At 42.2% G+C, this 21,176-nt stretch overlaps 1 protein-coding gene across 7 annotated transcripts in view; it reads right to left on the bottom strand.

Moving 5' to 3' along the window:
• The window catches only part of LOC102797990 (uncharacterized), a 53,694-nt gene extending 34,725 nt beyond the window's left edge, over positions 1-18,969 (bottom strand). For 5 of the 7 annotated variants that reach the window (XM_087848193.1, XM_006781758.3, XM_035910001.2 and 2 more), the window contains exons 1-5: positions 18,708-18,969; positions 15,693-17,374; positions 13,351-13,689; positions 12,413-12,539; positions 12,216-12,325 (exon numbers count right to left, since the gene is read on the bottom strand). In XM_087848193.1, coding sequence (XP_087704319.1) covers positions 12,216-12,325; positions 12,413-12,539; positions 13,351-13,689; positions 15,693-17,300 — 2,184 coding nt within the window. In that variant the 5' untranslated portion in view covers positions 17,301-17,374; positions 18,708-18,969. The remainder of the gene's footprint in view (positions 1-12,215; positions 12,326-12,412; positions 12,540-13,350; positions 13,690-15,692; positions 17,375-18,707) is intronic. The other 2 variants (XM_006781760.3, XM_035910005.2) reach the window with 2 other exon arrangements.
• Positions 18,970-21,176: the final 2,207 nt, after the last annotated feature.

Raw genomic sequence — 21,176 nt, 5'->3', positions numbered from 1 at the left:
CAGTTTCCTGCTGCAATAAAAAGGCTGAAACTGATCTCACGGAGGAAATGTCAGTTCCAAGCGGTGCCTAATTAAAAGAAATCACCCATTGGACGTTTTTACATTTTAATATCTTAGACATCAAATGATTGGGTATTTGATGCGCTTTGTTTGACAATGATCTATGCAAACATGGATTTATGGACATGATATGTCAAACCTGACAGTGCTGGTAGACCTCAGACCCCCAGCTAGAGTTGTGAAAAACTAAACAATATACATCACTTGTAAAAGAACCAGATCATAGTAACTGTTTCCCAAAAATAAAGGATATTTTAAAAAACAACAACTGTAATTATACCTCAAAGTGTATTTTAAAGGCCATAATGAGCCATGTGACATCATTGTCTTAAATTATGTTTCTGTAGTAGTAATAATAATAATGTGCAGGCACTAGAAAGGGAGATCACAAATCTCCCGCCCACACTGGCTCAGCGGCTCCCTGTAAATCACTTCTCCTTCGATCCCCTCCCCTCGATACCAAATGTGCTTAGATGCCACAACTGCATGTCGTTTCTCTGTGTCTTCTCTCTCCTCTTGTTTGTGTGTTGTCCTGTTTGTTACTTGTGATCTCTGTGCTTTTCTTTTTGCCCCCCCAACCGCTCGTGGCAGATGGCCTCCCTCCCTGAGCCTGGTTCTGCTGGAGTTATTTCTCTCCACTGTTGCCAAATGCCTGCTCATTTCTCGTTTCTGTCATTTTTGTAGCTTACACTGTAAAGTACCTTGAGATGATTACTGTTGTGATTCGGTGAAACATAAGTAACAAAACTCAAGAACAACTTTCTGACTCTACGGTCACTGGGAAATGAGGAGGATTTCAACAGCAGCCCACTGTAGAAATAAAGTATTTAAAAGTCAGTAGCAATATATTCTAAACTGTCACATTTACAACAGAAATATGTGAAATACAGACGGCTGTTACTGCTAGCTTAGTTAGCGTTTTACACCCATGGCCAACATAAACAAGTGCAGCTGTGGTTTGATAGTTTTTAATGTGACTGGAGCATTTTGAGCATATTGTTTGAATGGTTGAAAAGGAGGCTGTGCTTGTGGGGTTGTTCTGTTAAGTTTCTGCGGATCAGAATCAACTCTAACTGCTAGAAGTTTGTGCAGGAAACAGGTGAAGTCCTCTGAAAAAGAGAGAGGAACAACTACTACAACTACAGAGCAGCCTTTCAGACCTAAAGGAGACTAGTGTCTGGTGTGCAGTGCAATGTTTTTCAGTGTTGAGTTGTTTTAAGTTTATCGAAAGTGACAGGACAAAATGGCCCAAGCTCCGATCTGATGCACGTGTTTGCCATTGGCATGCACATAATTTTGGCCTTTATGTTCACAGTGATACCTTAGATGAACATGAGCACATCCCAGCCTGCGGGATTGTTGGCAGATTATGAGTGGAGCATGACGTGATTGTGAATAAATTAACATAGGAGAATCACTTCAGTTCCATCTCCCTAGTCAACCATCCTACACACGGATACACACTCCCTTTCCAAACTACACTCAAACTTCACATTGAGCTGTGAGCTTTGGAATGAATCAAAAGACCTCAGAATAAGTTTAAGAGAATAACACCAAAGGAGTGCAATATATCAGTATTTTTAAAGCCATAAATAATTTCCAGGGCACTTTCTGCACATACATGCTGATAAAAGCAATGGCTCCTGAAAGCTTGGCTTTCAGAGAACAGAGAGCCATACAAGGCATCACAGCTGAGATATGACAACCGTCCTCAAACAAGCTTTTTTCCCCCCTTCTCTCTGCTTGTGTGTGTGCAACACAGAGTGAGGAGATTACATAAGCCTGCCCTACCTCTGTGGGCTCCCTCTCCAATCTCCCTGACATTTAGACAACAAAGGTCACATCTGAAAGTCTAAATCTGCACAGACACCAATGCTAATATACTCATACATATACAGAAGAAAAAAAAAGAGATGGTATAAACGGCAGAATATTTCCCACTGGCAGAGAATTACGTTAAATGAGTCTGAAATTACACTTAGTGAATGTGCATTACTTAGGGAACGAGCACAGACGCTGCTCAGTCGTATGACTTGCACCAATTTCAGGACTGTCAACCACTAAACCGAACTGACAGTCAATTTAGTGACATCACTCTTCATCCTCTCATGTGAAAATGACCCTGAACCGCTTTCACAGAAGCAGCTGCTGGCTCCCCACTTCACTGGGACATGTTTTACCCATGAGAGAACAGCTCACACAAACAAAAGGTCTATTTTACTAATCTACAAATAACTGCCTTTCATATTTACCCAAGTAACGATTAGGAAGTTCTGGGATTCTGCCCACAGACATTAAAAACCAAACCAGATCAGTATTTATCCGATCCTACTCCAAAGGTGATCTTATCGTGCACCTCTGGACTTTCTCCAGGACTGCTGCTATATTTAGATCCCATCACGACTACCTGCACTGCACGGTTTGCAATTTTACAGTGAACCTCAAATTTGCAGCTAAGGTTAGAAGCAAAACTAGGACCATGGTTATTGTTTTTATGAAGTATTCACAGGGTTGTACAGTATTAATTCATTCTAGAGGGTCAGACTGCAGCATCTGAGGGAGACAATCGTCTTTCTGTGCACTGAAAACATAGGTTACTTAAGCCACGCTAACACAATTCAAGGTTCAAATTCAAGTTGAAATGTTGCTGTTTTCACATCATGCACAGTGGAAGATCCACTGTGCATACCAATGACACAAGTGCAAGGGGACAGAGCAGAGTGATCTAAAAATAGCATCTGTGTGGAAAGCAGTCCAAAGGGCAATCAGAAGATGACCTTGAAGGAGAGATGAGTGAAATTTATAAAAGGTAAATTGTGGTATTTTTTTTTTTAAATGGGTGAAATCCAGCCTCAGTAGGTCTGAATATAACTACTGATTCATTTGTATATCGAGTTGTGAAAAAGAAAGTGCACCCTTTTTTCTATTCTATGGGTTTATTGATGAGAAAAAAAACATTGTCTAGACCTCAGCAGATCTTAATATGAGATCAATTATACTGTTTAATATTTAGTTATTTACAGTTATATTCCCATATATCATTGTCATGTTGTTTACTCTATTGCTCTCGTTTTCTTCTGCTTGTTTTCTTTTTTCATTCTCAACAGGTGAAATTAAAAAAGTATCTACTGTTATCTATTGTTAGCTAGTTTATTGTGATGGTGTTGTTTTCATTATGTTGCTCTTTGTTGTTTGTTTTCTCTTCTGGTTTTTTATCTCCATACGGGTGATCCAGGTGTTTTGTTTGTTTTTTTTTCTTTTTTCTCTTCCCCCCTTTCTCACCATCTCTTCTCCCCTCTATTTTTCTTTCTCTCCCTCTCTTTCTTTCATTCTTTCTCCCTGTCCTATCCCCCAGTCATGTCTGTCCCGTCTTTAAAAAATGAAAATAAAATAAATACATAATTATAATAAAGGTCAATGAAATGGACCAATATGGCAAGGCCATGATGATCCACTTGGCAAAGTAAATCCACTTGGCATCTTTCTTGGCTTTCAGACAACAATTCTGATGGCTAAAGATCCAAACGGGACAGGCAAAAAAAATAAAAAAAATAAAAATATGATATCAATACAACCTTATAACATGATGTTCATGTTCACAGTGACTTTGTACTCTCTGAAGATATTATTACTGTAAAATGTTTTTTCTGCTTACTGTGTTTTAATTAAAAAAGAAAATTAAAAGCCAAAACTAAGCACCAAAGGAAGAAGATTCTAATGGTGACAAGTTTTTGTAAAATATTGTGTTATGTTGCTAACGAGTCCCAAACTATGTCCATGACACACTGTTGACAATCCATTTGCATGCAAGTGATCAAGTTGTAACAGCATGTAGAAAGCGTCATTCACACAGACTCATTTACTGTGTAAATTCCCAGAAGTTAGTAAACAGCAGCCTTGATAAAAACACAGTGAGTCACATGACGTTTCAGTCAACTGTTGCTGTCATTACACACCCAAAGACTTGACAAACAACTCAATGCAATTAAGGAGCATTTTTACATTTCCTAAGTATCTTTACTAATTTCCTGTGAATTGCTTCTTCTTCCTTCAGCTGATTCCTTTAGGGATTCCCGCAGCAGATCATCTGCCTTCATCTAACCCTAACCCTATCGTCCTCCTCTGTCACACCAACCCTCTGCAGGTCATTCTTCAACTACATCCACAAATCTTCTTTGAGGTCTTCCTCTTTTCCTTCTGCCTGGCAACTCCATCTTTAACATCCTTTGTGCAGTATATCCACTATCCCTCCTCTGCACATGTCGAAACCATCTCAGCCTTTTCTCTTTGACTTTGTCTCAAAGCCACTTAACCTTAGCCGTCTCTCTAATATTCTTGTCTGTTTACTCCTAATGAAAATCTTAACATATTCAGATCTTTCACCTCCAGATTGGCCTCCTTTCTTTTTGTCAGTGCAACCATCTCCAAACCATACATCACAGCAGGTCTCAATACCATCTTGTAAATCATCCCTTTCACTTTTGCTGCTGTTCTTCTGTCACAGTGTAACTTGCTAACACGTGTAATGCTTATTAAATCTAATACTAAACATGTGCTGTTTGAGATAAACTGCTTATTATAGGTAGACAGACTTTTTTCCTACAGGTCTGAATACATAAGGGGATACTGATGCCCCTGAACAATATGGTAGCTGTGTAAACACGTCGGTCCAATGAACAGCAGCTAATGCAGTGTATGTTTATATATCAACTTGGTGGTTAAATAATATTAGAATAAAGCTAAGTAAAAACTGCCGTCCTTGAACAAGGCTGGCACAATGTGGAAAAAACACCCTGCATATGACAGAACATTAACCCGTAATTTATGCCCCAGGGTAAAAGCTGGATTCTACATGATATCAGTTTAAGACAAGCGCTGCTCATTTGCTGGTCTGGGATCAGCTCTTTTGAGACTTACTTTAATTCTTACTTTTCATTTTTGGATTAGTTAAAAGCTGCCACTATCTTATGACCTCTCTCTGAAAAAGACTGCAAAGTTTCAGTGCTAGCAAATGAATCTGTTTGTGGTCAGTAGGTATTTAGTTAATAGGAGGCAAAGCCCACCACACCCATTTCCCTTCTGTCTGCTCCAATTCTTTTCTTCTCCTCCCATCCCCACGGCAACCACACTGACTTCCTGCTTCCTCCCAGGCCTTTCAGCCACAAAAGCGCCCTAAAAATAAAGTGCTGGACTTTTCCTGAACGCAGTTTTGTCACCATTGTTCAGGCATCAGCTGTTTATTCGTTCAGCTCAATTTGGCTTTTAGTGTAAAGTCGAGTCAGTGGGTCAGCGCACGGAGAGATTTGAGAAATAGAGTAAGATAGATGCCAAGTAGGGCAGACAAAATCACAGATACATATTTCAAAAGTGATATCAAAACACTCCAGGGCCTAATAGCTTCAAGAGAAATAGTCCTACTCATGCATGATACAGTCATGAGAATGAAATGCTATTTAATGACAAATCAATACAGTATCTGTGTGTTCTTGAGACTGCAAAACAAACTGCATCTGTCCAGCGACTGTGGTCTTTGGGTCAGTCCCTGGTGAGACTGCATAGCATTGTGCAGCGCTAGCAGAACTAAAGACGGAAAGTCTTTGAATAAACACAGGCTGAACTTAGGGAATGCCACATCAAGTCTCTCTGTGGAATGAAACCAAGCTTTTGAAGATTTGTGAAACATATAAAATTAGAAACTCATTTGATGCACGCCTCACCTGTTTTCCGCACTTCTGTGACAGAAGCTTACCACGCTACTGTCATAACCGTATAACACAGAGTAATTTAATTGTGCATTGATAGCTTCAAAAATGCAATAAACAAATGAATCTCAGCATTATCCTCCCGCACCTCTATTAAGAAAAAATCCTAATGAGATTGAAAGCACTTGTTCAAGCTGTCACTGTTTGCTGTAAGCCACACAGCTGCTGGCTGTAGCTTCACATTTATGTGAGTTGTAACGATAGTTTCATCTCTCTTCTTTGAGAAATACGTGTAATTTCCCAAACAGAAAAAATGTTTCTTTAAAGACGATTAACGAAGATAACAGAAGTGACTATTTCATTAAATGATGCCATTAAATTATCATCTTGATATCCCTTTCACTCATTAAGCTGCCTCCCTGAATCATCTCAGTGATAAAACATGCATTTAAAGGACCGCTTTCAAATGTCTTCTAATAGAGGGGAGAACTCTGTTTCTGTTAAAATATTTACTTAACGTAACAAAGTGTGTAATGGTGAGGCAGCTTTTGAGACATTGCAACCAATAGGAAGCACTGTTGTAACTGCAGTTTCTTAGTTATGGTTCTGTTCAGCGTGAGAGTCAGTGTGTGGTTTCATGAAGCCCACAGACTCGTCGCTGGAGAGACCCCAGCTAAGGTGTGAGGGATAAAGTCAAGTGGCCTTTGCTAGGTTGGTTGTATAAACTGGCATTGCTTCACTACACTCGACTGTGCTGGCTGTGTGTGTAGTAAGCATGTGTTATTGTCACCATTCATCAGAGCCACTGGCTGCCACCTGCAGCCCAGACCCCCCGGAAGCATGTAGAGAGAAGTGCCTTCCTGTTCTTCCTGACTTTTCCAACTCAGGATGATTTGCATGCGATGCTTGTTGGGTACGGCTTTTCAGGAGTAAAAAAACGTCCATGTTTAGATATTTCCTGTAAAACATTTCTCACATAGTCTGTGGGACAGCAGTTAGCAGTGATGAGTCCATGCTTTCACTCTAATCTACTATCACACAGTGCATGCCATAGATGTGTGACTAGCTACAAACTGCAGGGATGGTTAGAAACCTCCACCTGTCCTCTGAGCAAAAACGACTTTACATTCTCACTGCTTCCACGCCACAAGAGTTCAAAAGCAGAACAGCAGATTGAAATGCAAAACTCTGCAGTGAAACCATATTTGGGTGAAAGCTTGTTTGGCTTGTTCTCTGTTTCTGAGCACCTTATTTCTTTTTTTTGTTTTGTTAGGGTAGCTCTTGCCATCAAAGACTTAATAGGCTGTCTGATAACCATCTTCCATTGAAAAGCTAAAATATAAGACTGCACACAGCCATGGATGCGCACTAAAACTTTGTGCTCTTGTGCTCACACACAAGCTTTCACATCCACACAACAGGCCACAGGAAGCAGGTGTTTTCACATGCCTGGAGGGAGGAATAGAGGAAGAGGGGGGAGAAGGTAAGCAAGCACAGAAAGCAGTGGGGGGGGAAGAAAACTTGATGTGAACACAGGAGAAAACAGAGATGGACGTGATGGAGGGAGGGATGACGAGCGCTGAGGTCATGAAGAAAGGGAGGCAGATTGAGATGGGGGGGGGGGGGGGGGATGAAGAAGAAGAACTACAAGGAGCAAGGAGATTGCATAATACGTGGATGTGATGGAGGGTTTTCTCTGATGCCGCATGTGGCGTAGCTGGGAGCCAGGGAGGTCAAAGGCAGAAAGTTAAGCTAAATAATGTACACAAGAAGTGGCAGCTGCCAGAAAAATACACCCCATCTTTCACAGAGGCCTGCAGGATACATTCTAACTAGGAGAACACTGTACAGACAGTTAGCTTCTGTCTCATTATTTTAATGCAGGATAAAGTGACCAGGGCCAGAGCTATTTCTTTATTCAGACTCCAAACACTCAGCAGATTAAGTTAGTTAAAGTAATTCAAATCAGAGTGACTGTCTCTAAATGTGCACAGAGAGAGTAAAGAATCACAGATAACATAGGGGTTTCAAAGAGCTGACCATCAATATTAACTGAATACATCCAGGGTCAGCTATTTTAATAAATTGTTAAATATAATAAATATATTTTACACATATTCCTTATGAATATGTGTCATATTGAAAGTTAGCTACTTTTTATTTATTGACATTTGTATTTTCTAACCTATTTCTGTATAGGCAATTCAAATTACAGCTTTCTCTGCTAAACCTGGCATCATTACAAGTCTCTCTCATAAACTTAGTTTAATTGGTTTTATATATTATACAGGACAATGCACTGCACCTTAAAGGTGCTACACTAGCACTAGCAGTGGACAGTGATGGCTGTGGGTAAAATCAGCCAGGGAAGACTTGTACACATGAAACTACAACTGGTGCTGGATAACAAGCCCTAAGTCCTTTAGGTCTGAAACGGTCTCATAGGTGAAATGACTGCATGTTGTGATATTGCTGAAATCATCCACCAGTATTTCTCCATTGTCCCACACTGTCAACAACATATCACAGCTTGAGATATAGAACAGTGGAGTGTTTTTCAAGAAAGCATGAAGGCAAATCAGTACTTGCACAGGCATGCATGCTCTGACAAAATACAGAGTGTAATGCGGAGCTACTGTAAAACAGGATACACCAGTGACTCAGAGAATTAATACGCAGGCACTGTTCTTCCAGTCCCAGGGAACGTGCAGCCATCTGAAAAGTGGAAATGGGTTTTGTAGGGAGTGAAGGCAACGCTCTCCTCAGTTATATAAGAGAAAGGCCCTTAGCCTCTCTGCCTCACTCGCTGACACGCAGAAACACACACCCATACATGTAAGCACAGTCACATGGGCATTTATGCGCCATTAACAACAACATGCACACACCTGACAGGCAGAAAATCATTCTTAAGAAGAAACAGCCTGGGGAGGCTCTGACACAACCATCTACTCTGGTTTAGTCAGTGGCACCGCTATTTATCAGATTCTACAGCGTCCTACAAAACAGCATTAGCTGGTGGCTGCGGTAAGTTACAGCACCTTGACTGAGGAACAATGCTGAATGAACACTGATAAAGGATTCTAGGTCGCCACTGGCTCTGAGTGCAAACTGAACAAACGTGCAGTTATTTTGAGGTTGAGCTATTCCCATGGTTTCTCTCTCAGGACTCTAAAATAAAGCCCAGGGTGAAACAAACGCTACACATTCATAGTGTGGTTGACAGAAATATCACTAGCTGGTGCTGTTCATTCCGCACCAAATAATGAAGTTGTCAATGCAATGACTCATACATCCTGACAGATGAATACTGAATACATCAAAAGAGCACGTGAAGTGTGTGTGTGCATCAGAGGGTTGCAAAGAGGGTGTATCACATGGGGGCCAAAGACCCAGGATGCAAATACAAACTAAATCTGCGAGTGTGTCCGATTAAATTAGCGAACAGAAATTTTGAGCACTGGTACTTCCCGCGTGTGTTTAAGTGTGTGCATAAGGACGTTGTCCTTTTTCATCATTGCTCCATTTCTTGCCCAGCTAACCACTGCCTGCTGAGTCATGCGTTCATAATAAATAGATAGCATTGCATAATATGATTATGTCCAGACAGACCTAGGTTCGCCCAAACTTAATCATAGAAGATTTCTGTTGAAACTCTTAATCTGCATGAAGCTGTTAATAAGACAGTCCCCTTCACTGACAAGCTGACAGCAGAGCTTCAGGCACAGCATTAGTAACACACAGGAAACTGTCCTCTCATCTGCATAGGAATTAAAGACGCCTATTGCCAGAGTTTGTCAGAGGAGAGGAAAGGAGAGGAGAAGAGACGAGAGACGAGGAGAGGAGGTTGACTGGGGGAGAAATCCATTTAAATGAAAGGGAGAAGAGAGGCGTCAGCATTAGCAGTTAATCCACTGCAGTGAGAATGCTTTCTCTGTGCCTGCGGCCTCCGGCCTCTACCAGTCATCCTAACAGGAAGACTATAATATACACTACGCTGTATCACAAACAAGAGCTTTTTAACAATGAAGACCCAGAGAGATCCATCTATCAATCATCTATATACTATCAGGTTAAGTCACCATGCACTCCTTTGCTTTTTAAGGAGTCATATGAAATTTTGTTAAACAGTAACTATAATGACAATAAAGCTATCGTTACTGATTTTATTTTAGATCCCAGCGTTTGAGCCTGCTCCAAATAAACTTTTCTCACCACTCAACCGCACACATAAGACACTGCCAGTGTTATGTGTCCATGTTTCCTACCCCAGGGGAGGACCACGACAAAGGGAGCATCTCTCTTCTTTTCTCTCCCACCCCTTTTTCTCTGCCTCTCTCTCTCTCACCCACACACTTTCTCTATTTAGCTCACGCTTAAAAAGGCTGCCTAAAGATAGAAGCAAGAAGATGAACTGGAGCCAGTGAGTGTCATGGCAACAGTGCGCAGTGTTTCACAAACACTATTTAGATCAGCAGGAGAAAAAAGTTATAATCAAAGCCTATAAATGCAGTAGTGTCACTTCTTCAAAGGCACAGCTTACAAAATTTCAATGGGAAGACATGCCAGGACCGAAAGCCCGGGGATTATAATTCAGCAGCTGAGCAGACAGCATCACTGCTATGAGAAGAGACACCTTAATGTAATTCATATATTGTAGTCAGTCCTCATTGACTGCTTGTAAATAACTGGAAATTTGAGACTGATGTGGAAAATGCAACTTGTAGCAATATACATTTGCAACTAAAAGAATTGAATTATTTGATTTCTGAGTAAAAAAAAATACTTTTCTGATACTACAAATAAATAATATTCGTTGAAGTTTCCATATTTACCCCAAAGCAGGCTGGTAAGCTGACTTTTAAACATGTAGCTCCATTCTGATATAACGTAAGAAAAATCTTTAAAACAAAGAGACTCTGTCACAGTGTGGTCTAACCGGTTTTACACCGCAGGAAATTCAGATTCTACATTCAAATTTTGGCCCTCTAAAGCAATGAAAGAGCTTAAGAGCTGTCTCATCCAAACTGTGATGTTAAAGACCTGAAAAGAAGCCTTTTTTTATTTTGAGCTTTTTAAAAACACATAAACATAATTCACTCACTACACTTGTCGAAATAATGATGACAAAAGACTGTTTCTGGGTAAAAAAAAACATCTTTTACGAGTTTATATTGAGTTCTTTAGAGACCTAGAAAAACTGAACACACATGGAACAAAGACTTGGAACCTGAAATCTCAGCGGAGGATTGGAAATTAGCTACTCAGATGCGCTTCAGATTAAAGCACTTTAATTATTACAATAAATGAATGATGCACAGAGGTGAAAGGAACAGTGAGTTTGGGAGTGCAGAGAGATTAAAACATTCTGGAAAAAGTAATGTGAGCAAATTATTAAAAATTTCATTAGACCCAAAGTCATTTCTACTTGGATTGTACCCACAAAAGCACAGTTATATTAAAAAAGGAACAAACATCAGGGAACCTAATTTTTTCCTTTTTTGTCTCAAAAAGCTAAAAGCATAATTTTAGTGGTAGAAAAAAACCCTCAAATGTTGCTCAAAGTTAGACAAATCATGGCAATTTTGGGGGGTAGAAAGAATAAGATAAAGAAGACAACCAGACAATGTATGAAAAGGTTTGCAGACTCTTTTTGGGCGCTGTTTGCTATATTGGGTCACATGTATCAAAAAGAGGAGTGGTTTCCTGACACTTGACCTCTATTTCTGTTGTTTTCCTTTTCTTTGTTTTCTGGATGGTTTTATTTTTACTCTTAATATTTTTCAAAACAAAAAACAGTGTTTGTCTTGTGCATTATAGTTCTGTAAGTAGAGCTGCTGGACCCAGCACTAGAAATGTGTGCCACTACCCTGTCAGGATGTATCAGAAGACTCTGTATCTCCTTTCACTAGAATCCTCTAGAGGCCACTTCCACTTCAAAGCATCGATTCCGAAATGCCTGGTTTCACCTCCCGAGCAGCGTTATTCCAGCATACTCTACAGCCAATTTTACACAACTGACACTCTAGACAGTTTTTAGAGAATCCAGCATGCAAAGAGTATTATTTAGAATTTACTGCTATTTCTCTATCTGCTGTGAAAATTAACAATTTGGTCTGAGTGAATTGCACACGACACATTAAACAACACATCTGAAATGTTGGGTGTGCAACTCAGGATGAGTAATGGCCAAAGAGTACTGCGTGACATTAATCCACGTGGCCACCATCTTCACGGATCAGTCCCTTCATTATCTGATGAAACACTGAGCAACGCCTTGTAAACTCCAGTATTAACGGTATCAGAGAGAAGCTATCAGTCATCATACCGTCCACTGTGTGCAGTGTTTTGTTTTTAATAAATCTGTCCAAAGGCCTGAAAAGTCTAAAAGAAAATAAAAGAAATAAAAATACGCAATGCCATTATTTGCAAGTGTGTGTATATCATACTCACTATGTTGACCTGTAGCGGTTCTGACCCAGGTCTTAACAGCCTCCTCCTCCTGCAGCTACCAGAACCTCCAGATCGCAGGCGCACTGAAGATGAGGACTGCCCCATGTCTGCTGGATAGAGACAAGAAGACATGCAGAATTGAGCACACATCAATTAACAATCTGCATATTTAAACGAATAAAAATATGGAACAATACCTGACTGTGGCAGGAGCAGGGCCAATGCAGTGAGAGTGCTGGGGGGGAGAGGCAGGGAGCGACACCGCTGGAGAGACGCCCTGTGTGGGGGCTCTAACGGTGACACACCCGGGGGGCGAGACAAGGCCTGGAGAACACTGACTAGTCAGGACACCTCAAATATTCCATACACGGTTACTCAGATGCACGCACACACACACACAAGGCTGAATGCACACTCTCTCCTGCCCTTCACATTACTGCCTTGTCCCCCTTTTTTTTCCTTTTTTTGTGCAGAGAATTAAAGTATTTCACATCCAGCAAGTCTATTCTGGTGCATTGGTCAGTGTGCATGCCCTGCAGCAAACCATGAGAGACTATACATCATGCCAACCAGGCAGTCTCTCAGGTTAAAATGAACTGACTCTGAGTTAGGGCAATGAGAGGTAGAGCTTATGGAAGCGATGAGGCAGAAAATTGGCCACAGAAAAAGAATGAGAGTGAAGGAGAGAGAAAGGGGAACCACAAGGGAGGACAGAAGAAAGTAAAAAGAAAGAAAGAGAGAAAGGCAGAAAGGGAGTATGAGAGCTAGGGATAAAAGCTGCATCCAAAAGTGCAGGCAGAGGCTGAGCATTGTTGCAGCTAAACAGTGAGTGGTATATAAATACTGGGTTAGTACTGGGATGCCCTTCATAGTCTGTGGTGTGTCTTTGATTCATTATGGGCTTGTGCTATATTTGTCAGTGAGTTGGTGGAGACTACTAGTGAGACTTGGCCTACCTTTTTTCCCTTTTTCAGTGTAAAAATGAGATATATTTATGTGTAATAGCCACACCTACATAGACTTTATATAGCTGCATGTGTTGGTATATTTATGGGACTACTTGTCGTGTCTATGTTCATATTTATATGTTTGCTTTTAGTGAGTTTTTGAATGAATGCCTGTGTTAACATCTTACTCTGTGATGCAGTTCCGTGGACTGCGTCTCCCTAGTAACACTGGTTTCTATGACAGAGCAAGGCCTGGTGCGGGAAGCCATCCCTCTCTGCCCCAGAGAGTGTTGCACTGTGGTAGCAGGCCTGCGTCTCCTTCGGGAAAGTGAGCCGACCTCACTGTAATGGCTGTCGAGATCTCGGTCCGGGTTGGGTCTCCAAAGGTCCAGGACAGCTGATGCCGGGCGAGGACGAGGGCGCAAGCGCTTCTGAGGTACAGAGGTCTTCTCTGTGCTCGAGTGGGGCAAGGCCGGGCCAGGCTGTCTTACACTGCAGCCTGTCTGGCTGGCAATCTGCTCACACAGCTGCGATTGGCACAGATACTCAGCAGTTTGGCCCAGATAAAGGTGCAACAATGCATTTCTTGTGTAGGGAATTGAGAAAAATGTCTCTGCAGGTTCAACAAAATATACCTCAATTTTTTTTTTATTTTTAAAGTTTCTACCCAGTAGCTTAATTGCAGTGGATCAGTAGGTAACTGAATGCCAAGACTGTTGGCAAATCAAGGGAAACATCAGCACAACAGACATGTGGATTTCATTTTTAAATAATTTGTGATTACTGAGAAGGATTTTCTTGTCACACGCCATCACGTCCCCTAAACAGGGCTTTGCAGTGTAAATGTGACAAATTATTTTGGCACAACTTTGAGCTGTAACGCTCTTTTTAGCAAAGCTCGGTGTACACAGCTTCACAGTTTTTGCTGTCCATGTGCAATGCTCTTGCCAAACTTGTGTTAATTCAATAACTTATCTTGATGACAGGCCAAAACACATTTGTGCTGCTGTCAGGTTTGTATCACCTTGACAGCAGGTGATACAAACCTGACAGCAGCAAAAACTTTGTAACTACCAGCCTCTCACATTCAAAATCATGAGTGTACGGCTGAATTAAATAGATCAATTTCACTTAATGAGGTACCACAATACTTGAAGCAAGGCTTTAAGTATTATGGTACTTGTATTAGTAGGGAAACAAGTTCCCCCAAAGCCAGTGGGTTGCAGTTAAGTCAGTGTGTGAATACATAATCAGTGTTTTCAGTTTTTCTTCTACTGCTGATCTGTGTACACATTTGGCACAAACAGTTCTGCAAAAAAATGAAGTTGTGTTTTATTCCATTTTCATGCCACAGCTACTTGGCTTGTGAACCTTAATTAGGCTGACATTTATCACCCTACAGATTTCAGCTAGCTCTTTTAAGGCTTACTTGTTTAGTTTTTCACTGACTTCAAAAAGCAGAACTCTAAACACACGCAGGTTTACTAAGCCCTTTAAAAGGATTTGGGTTAAATAAGTGAAATTCTGCCCTTCTTAAGGCTCAAAACATTTTCCATCTTTAAATTCTTCAGTAGGCTTCAAGTTAAGTTACATCTTGTAATACTGTTAAACATGAATTCTTTTTATCTGCTAATTCCTCCTTCTGCCCCTATTATCTTTTCCATTTAAGAGTGGCATCAGCGTAGAACCCTGCTAATTTACAGTGGGACCAAACATTAGCACCCTTCCCAAAACACATGCTCCCAAAGCCCTTGCCTTTGCATAATAAGCCCCTATGAAAGTGTGCTGAGTACTGAGATGTCATATCTGATTTTGTCATTAGGAGCTGGGGCCAACATGTCCTGACTCGTTGCTGTGACTAGAAGGGAGATGACTAATTCTGCCACTGGAGTGAGAAGGGAAGGGTGCTGTCATGATGCGCGGATGTCACAGAACTCTGGGCTGCCGCAGTCCCACACACACACACACGCCTGGCTCTGTGGGAAACGTGGGGTTTCGTTGCAGGCTACAAAAGGCCGACTAAGCAAGAAAAGGCCAAATTCCTCCACTATGGTGTTGTGCACCTTTACAATTACTATTTCCTCTTTTCTCCAACAGATGGGGCAAAAGGACAACTGCAAAGCAGGTGCCCAAATCATGTCATAGTCTAGCTCTTTGAAAGATTTTTGTTTTTTTCTGACACGTATGCTACCTGCATGCAACCAAATCACCCCTGGTCCCTTTTAGCTTCTACGTTTGTTTTTTTTCAGAAGCAAAAGAATGACCATGATTAAAGCAGTTACATAAATGATATTTTCAGCATTTATGAAGTAATGACATGTCGCATGCTTCTGGCAGTGTTAATATTGTGAATAAAAGCCTGCAATGGAATGTAGTTATGGCATAAAAACGTGACCCTTTACACATGAAAATGCCTTTCTCTAAAAAATAACAGAAAAACAAAGGTGGTTTAACAACACAAAGTACACACTTGTTTACTGAATGCATTCATTTGAATTTGGTGGCTCATTGGCTATTTAAAGTTACCTACCTTAAATATTTCCTCTGTGGAATCTGATGCTGGTACGCTATTGGTTGTGCTCTCTTTATCACCTTGTTGTGATTGGACATTCACTTCCTGTATCGGGTGGGAGTCAAGCGGAGCATCTTGGGAATCCTGCTCATTTCCTGTCTGTCCCGCTACATTTTCCTCTTGACAGAGAGAATCTGATTGGTCCCTTTCAACTTCTGCTTCACTTTCAGCCTCCGTGTTTAAGCTTAAATGAGGGACATGATTTTCTACTATGGCCTCGGACCAGAGGTTTGTCTCTCTGTCAGCAGGTTTGTCTGTAACTTCAAAACTCTGAAAACCATTGACAGCCTGAGGTCCTGAGCAGGGCCTAAAGGCTTTAAGGACCACTGTAGGTGATCGTCCACCTGTCACAGGTGCTGGAGTGTCACCATCAAAGCTATTGGAGTGTAAGAATTTACTAGTGACTGGTGATGAAGGGGTAGGCAGGGATGTTGGAAGTCCTTCATTGTGAAGTGTCAGAGACACACTGTGAACATTGTCCACTGCGCGCTGTGGGGCCTGTGGGGAGCTCATCGGAGTCTTCTCCCCCTCCGGAGGAGAGAAGGAGCGTGATGTTGTTCGCCATCGTCTAGCTGTCTCTGCAAAGTTGTTGAAAAATTTGAAGAGACCACCAAAGTGCCCCTTGGTGTCCGACTGTTTTGGGGGAGGTGGCTGAAAGTCTCTGACACTCTCAAAGTCCACAGAGCCATAGTCTGAGTCTATTGTTTTGTCCAGAGAGGGAAGCTCAGAGTCAAAGCTCCTCTCTGAATACACAGGATTGGTCTTCCCCAAAAGGGAAATCCTCCTCAGGTAACTCCACACATCTTTGTGCCTCCTTCCTCCACTCCGGTGGGTCCTCGAGCTATCTCTAGTGCTTAGTTCTTCACAAGCTGCAGCAGTTTTGTTGCAGTTGGCTGAATTGTTGTGGCTTCTTTTAGTATAGGAAACTTTTTCAGATGATTTGCAGCCATTCTGAGTCACAGCCTCGCCCGTTACAGTGGATTGATGGCCATCCATAGAAGTTGAGAGGTCAATGTCTTCAAACAAACAGTCAAACTGTGCTGTATAGCCAGCATACGAATGCCTCTGGCCACGCTGTCTAAGCGTGCCACCACTGGGCTGCTGAGGTGTGCCAATATCGCGGCAGAAAGACTCCTCATCCACCAAAGAGCTGGTAAACTTTGCAGTGGACAATTTCCCTGCCTTCCCTCTGAATACAGCTGGGGATTTAAGCTTCTTGAAGGATCGAACTTTGTCAGCGAATGAGAGTTTCGGGATGGAAGCCTCCCCTGGCAAAATCATGGAGTGGGGTCTCCTCTCCAGCTCTGAGACAGCTCGCTTTCGGTTCAGGATCTTCCAGATGCCCCCTGTGGCACGAGGCCTCCTGTTGACCTCCTGTCTGTCCTTGACAGGGGTCTGAGAAGAGGCAGCCTGGGTCTCTCCCTGCCCCTCTGCAGGCCCTGTTCCAGTCTCCTGAATATAAACACTGCTGGTCTCATTCTCCACATCCAGAGAAACATTAAACACACGGTTGACAAACCCATTAGGGTTGTTGCTCTCAAGGGCAGGGTTGCCTGTCTGCTCCATCCTCTCTCATTCTACGGTGTCAGCTATCAGTTCCAATGGACATCATGTTTCAGGCCCTTCCCTTTCTCAATCACCTAGAGGAACAAAACCACATTTTTATTCAGGAGTTTGACATTAAACTGACTGTCTTGTCATTTTATATCATCCTTACTCCAATGTAACTCGCTCAGAATGCCTGCCTGTAGATGGGCACCACAAATGTGGGAAATATCAGAGGAGGATATTAAATAAACTGAATTTTTTTCGCAGGTCAAACATTCAAGAATAACCAATACAATGAGCTTAAATACTGAAACACAATGACAGTATTCAAAGTCTCATTCTGTGATTGCGAGAGTCAGACGTCTGTGCAACAAGTCAACACCCAGCGCCCCACTTTCCCAGTATTTTGCCCATATTATTCAAAGTAATTATTTCAGACACAGTTGCCATCCACCATTTAAACCGAGAGGATGTGTTGTCATGGAAACACCCACTACAGAGATGTGTGGTTATTTCAGGCCCGCTCCAGCTGTGACATCATCAGAGCTCAGATAAGCTCCCTCTGAGGAAGAAGATGCTCGGTGACACAGCGAACCCACCACATGCTAATAGCACCCCCTCCTACTGTAATCCCTTTAAATGTATGGAAGCATTTTGTGTAATTGGAGGCCCCCCAGCACAAATCTTTGTTGTTCCCTCAGATCACAACGAAAGATGCGTTTCAATTAAGCTGGCCTCTCAGCACAATTTTACAATTCAATTTACTGATAAGCCTTTCAGAGGGCTATTTAAATAAACAGTAGCTGCGCAAAAAGTTTAAAAAAAAATAATAATTAGAAAAAGAAGAAATGACAGTTTTACAAGCGCTGTCTAATTACACACATTAGCTAGTATTTATTTTAGCATTTAAACAGAAAAGTGCATGTACTTTTTTTTTAAATGGCTTTAAAAGACTGTTATTCTCTGATAGCAGCATTATGAGTTTTGCTCAGTGTTATACACCCTGCTTGGTAGTTATACTGTAATGAGATATACACTAAGTTTTGGCTTTCAGTATTTATCGTGTCACAAAAGTTTTAAGGGCACCAGCAGCTCGCTCTACCCCGCTGTCAGTGAACGACAGACGGCTGCCGCACTGGGCGTTTAAGTCATTTAAAAAAAATGGCGTCATAAAATTAACGTTTGCCTAACGCTAGGCTGAAGTGTAAAACGGGCTTTTAAGTTTTTAACCACCTTAAAAGTGTTTTAAAAAGTGAAAACAAGGAAATAGCGCAAAAGTCAGCCGATGTGGGCTTTGCTGTGAAATTCACGAACTTCATAAACTTGCTTGTCAAGTAACACCCGCGAAAAACGAACTGTCTTCTTCTCCCTTACAATTCCCGAGTCTTCCTGAAGAGAAGTTAGCTGTTGGAGCTCACAACGTACCTGAAAGCAGAAAGCTTCCCCCCCTCCGTGTCAAACAGGCATCGTCGCTGCTGTCGTCAAATTCAATAACAGCAGTCGCTATTAACGTCAGCCAGACTTATCCGCCGTCCTCTGCGGGCTTAACTTTTATCCATGAGTTAAGTCGTGGACTGCAGCGACTCCTTTGCCGATCACGTGTGTTTTGGGGCTTGTAAAGTCCGTCCGCTATCCTCAAGACTCCGAGAACGAGTTGGACAAACCGGTGAACTCTTGCCCTGTAAGCTTCTACAGACGCCGACACTCTGATTTGTGATAAAGCTCTCACGCAGACAGAGAAACACACACCAACACCCCCTACACACACACACACCTAGACACACATGCCTGCACACCAGCAGAGCAGCTGTAATTATTTGAGTTAAACAGGCTCATAACAACGCGTTTAGAGCTAAATTATGCTGGAAACATTTCATTTTATAAATAATATTTATCACATTTTTAATCCCATTTTAAGTCTTCAGCTCATTTAAAACCCGTCATCTGTTTTCCACTCGCTTTTTAAGCACATACTTATGTATGTTTTTGTTTTTTCTCTTTTCTTCTATTTGTTGGGTGGGTTTATGAGAAAGCACTTATAATTTCTAAAGGAACATCAGTGAAAACAAGTGATTGACTGAACTCTGGTCTCACTAGCTGATCCTCCTTTGGGATTTGCTCTGAATGTGAAAATCCTTCTATTGAAATGACACAATGGGGAGAGGGAGCTCTGGAGAGGCAGGGAGGTGGTGGTGGTGGGGGGGCTGAAGGAATTCACAAAACTAAACAGCTCCAGAGCTCCATAGCCGTGAAAGAGGAGATGGTGGAAGAAGGGGGCCTAAATTTAAACATTTCCTCTTTGTCCTGTTTTTGGGCCCATTGTCATCGCATAGCGTTCTCCCTTCTGCACAGGAAGGAGTGGATCTGACATCAACGCTCTCGGGCTGACAATGCCAGGAAGTCTGTCTGACTGTATGTAAATATCTCTGCGTGTCCATGCTTCCCTTGCTTGCCCATGGAGCCGTACTCCTCTCCTCTGCTGTCCCTGGAGTGCTCCAGGGTGTAGCGGTTGTAGTAGCAGCAAGACGGTGATTTACATGCTACACTTCCCCAGATAACTCATAAGCAGCTGTCACTGCGAATTAAAGCCACCTCATCTTCATATGACCCCCTCTTATGATGGAGCATCTTAGGTCACGTCTTCATTTGCCGAGCTAATGGCTTGCCCCCCCCCCCCCCCCCCCCCCCCCTTTTATACTATACATATAGAAAGCTACATTTGACTGATTTAAATTAATGCCTTCTGTCATTTCTTATGTGTTCTGTTCATCTTTTCTCATAAAGTTAACTTATGTCTTTGTTCCTCTCCTTTGCCTCCAGTCCCTCACTCCTTTCCTCCCTCCCCTTACTCACACTTCCTCAGAACCCCAAGCAGTCTTCCTGCTGTCCCCGGGCCATCACAAAAGACATCCTGGCTGAAACGGGACAAATGTTTCAGCTCAGATCTGGTTTGTACAGACAGAAAAAGCAGCCTCTGATCTTTGGAAAATAAACTCATTAAAGCAGCATCTTGTATGAGGGAAAAGAAAGCGGGGAAATGGGCGATGAATTGAGATGGGCTTCTGCCTGAAATGATAAGTTCTGTTGGTGTCTGGCGAGCTGCGTGCATTACAGCGAGTTTATTTTGTTGCCCATTTACCCCGAGTGTTGAACACTCGGAACAGAGCTCTTTGAAATGATGTCACTGGCTTCTCGTTTTCAGAACAATCAGCCTCTTCCTCCTCTTCCTATGACACGGTCCGCACTCATTGGTTTTTGGTGGAGATTACTGGAGACAAACCCAGTTTAGGCCCAGCTGTAATTATTTCGCCAGTGTTTGTCAAAGCCGCTGAGTGAAAACAGGCTGCCGTGAAAAAGCCAGACAGACAGGGAAGGGAAGGAGGGAGGGAGGGAGGGGTTGGCCGATATGTTGTGATATCAAATGAAAGGCTTACTAAAAGCTTGGGAACTGGATTTGGGAGGTGTAGGTCATGTGAGAACAGCTGGGAAGTCGGGGAAATCTTGTTTTTCGGTGCAGGTGTTTGGAAAACACTGTGGAACTTTAGCACATGTCCCTAGATGGCGCCGATTGCTGGCAGGAGAAGCCAGTGGGCTGTCACGACCGTGTATAACACTCCTTATGCATGACCATGCTCTGATGTAAAGTCACACACCCATATTTGCCCACTTTTGGTGTAAAAAGTATTTCCAGGTAGCACTCGCCTCCGGTGGCAGACAAGAGTTTGAATTACACTGACATTCCTGACATTCCCTCTGCACTGACCTGCATATTTCCTTGGCTTGGGTGCACATGGCACAATCCCCAGATCTCACTCACACACACACACATCTGAGCTCATCCTACAAGCTAACGCTTTGACATTTGACTCTTTGAACCTTCCAATCACTTTGGGT

Source organism: Neolamprologus brichardi, chromosome 2 (genome assembly GCF_056152115.1).
Source record: "Neolamprologus brichardi isolate AB-2024 chromosome 2, ASM5615211v1, whole genome shotgun sequence".
Classification (NCBI taxonomy): domain Eukaryota; kingdom Metazoa; phylum Chordata; class Actinopteri; order Cichliformes; family Cichlidae; genus Neolamprologus; species Neolamprologus brichardi.
Note: the sequence above shows the minus strand (reverse complement) of the source record. Positions and strands in the feature narration are given on the sequence as shown.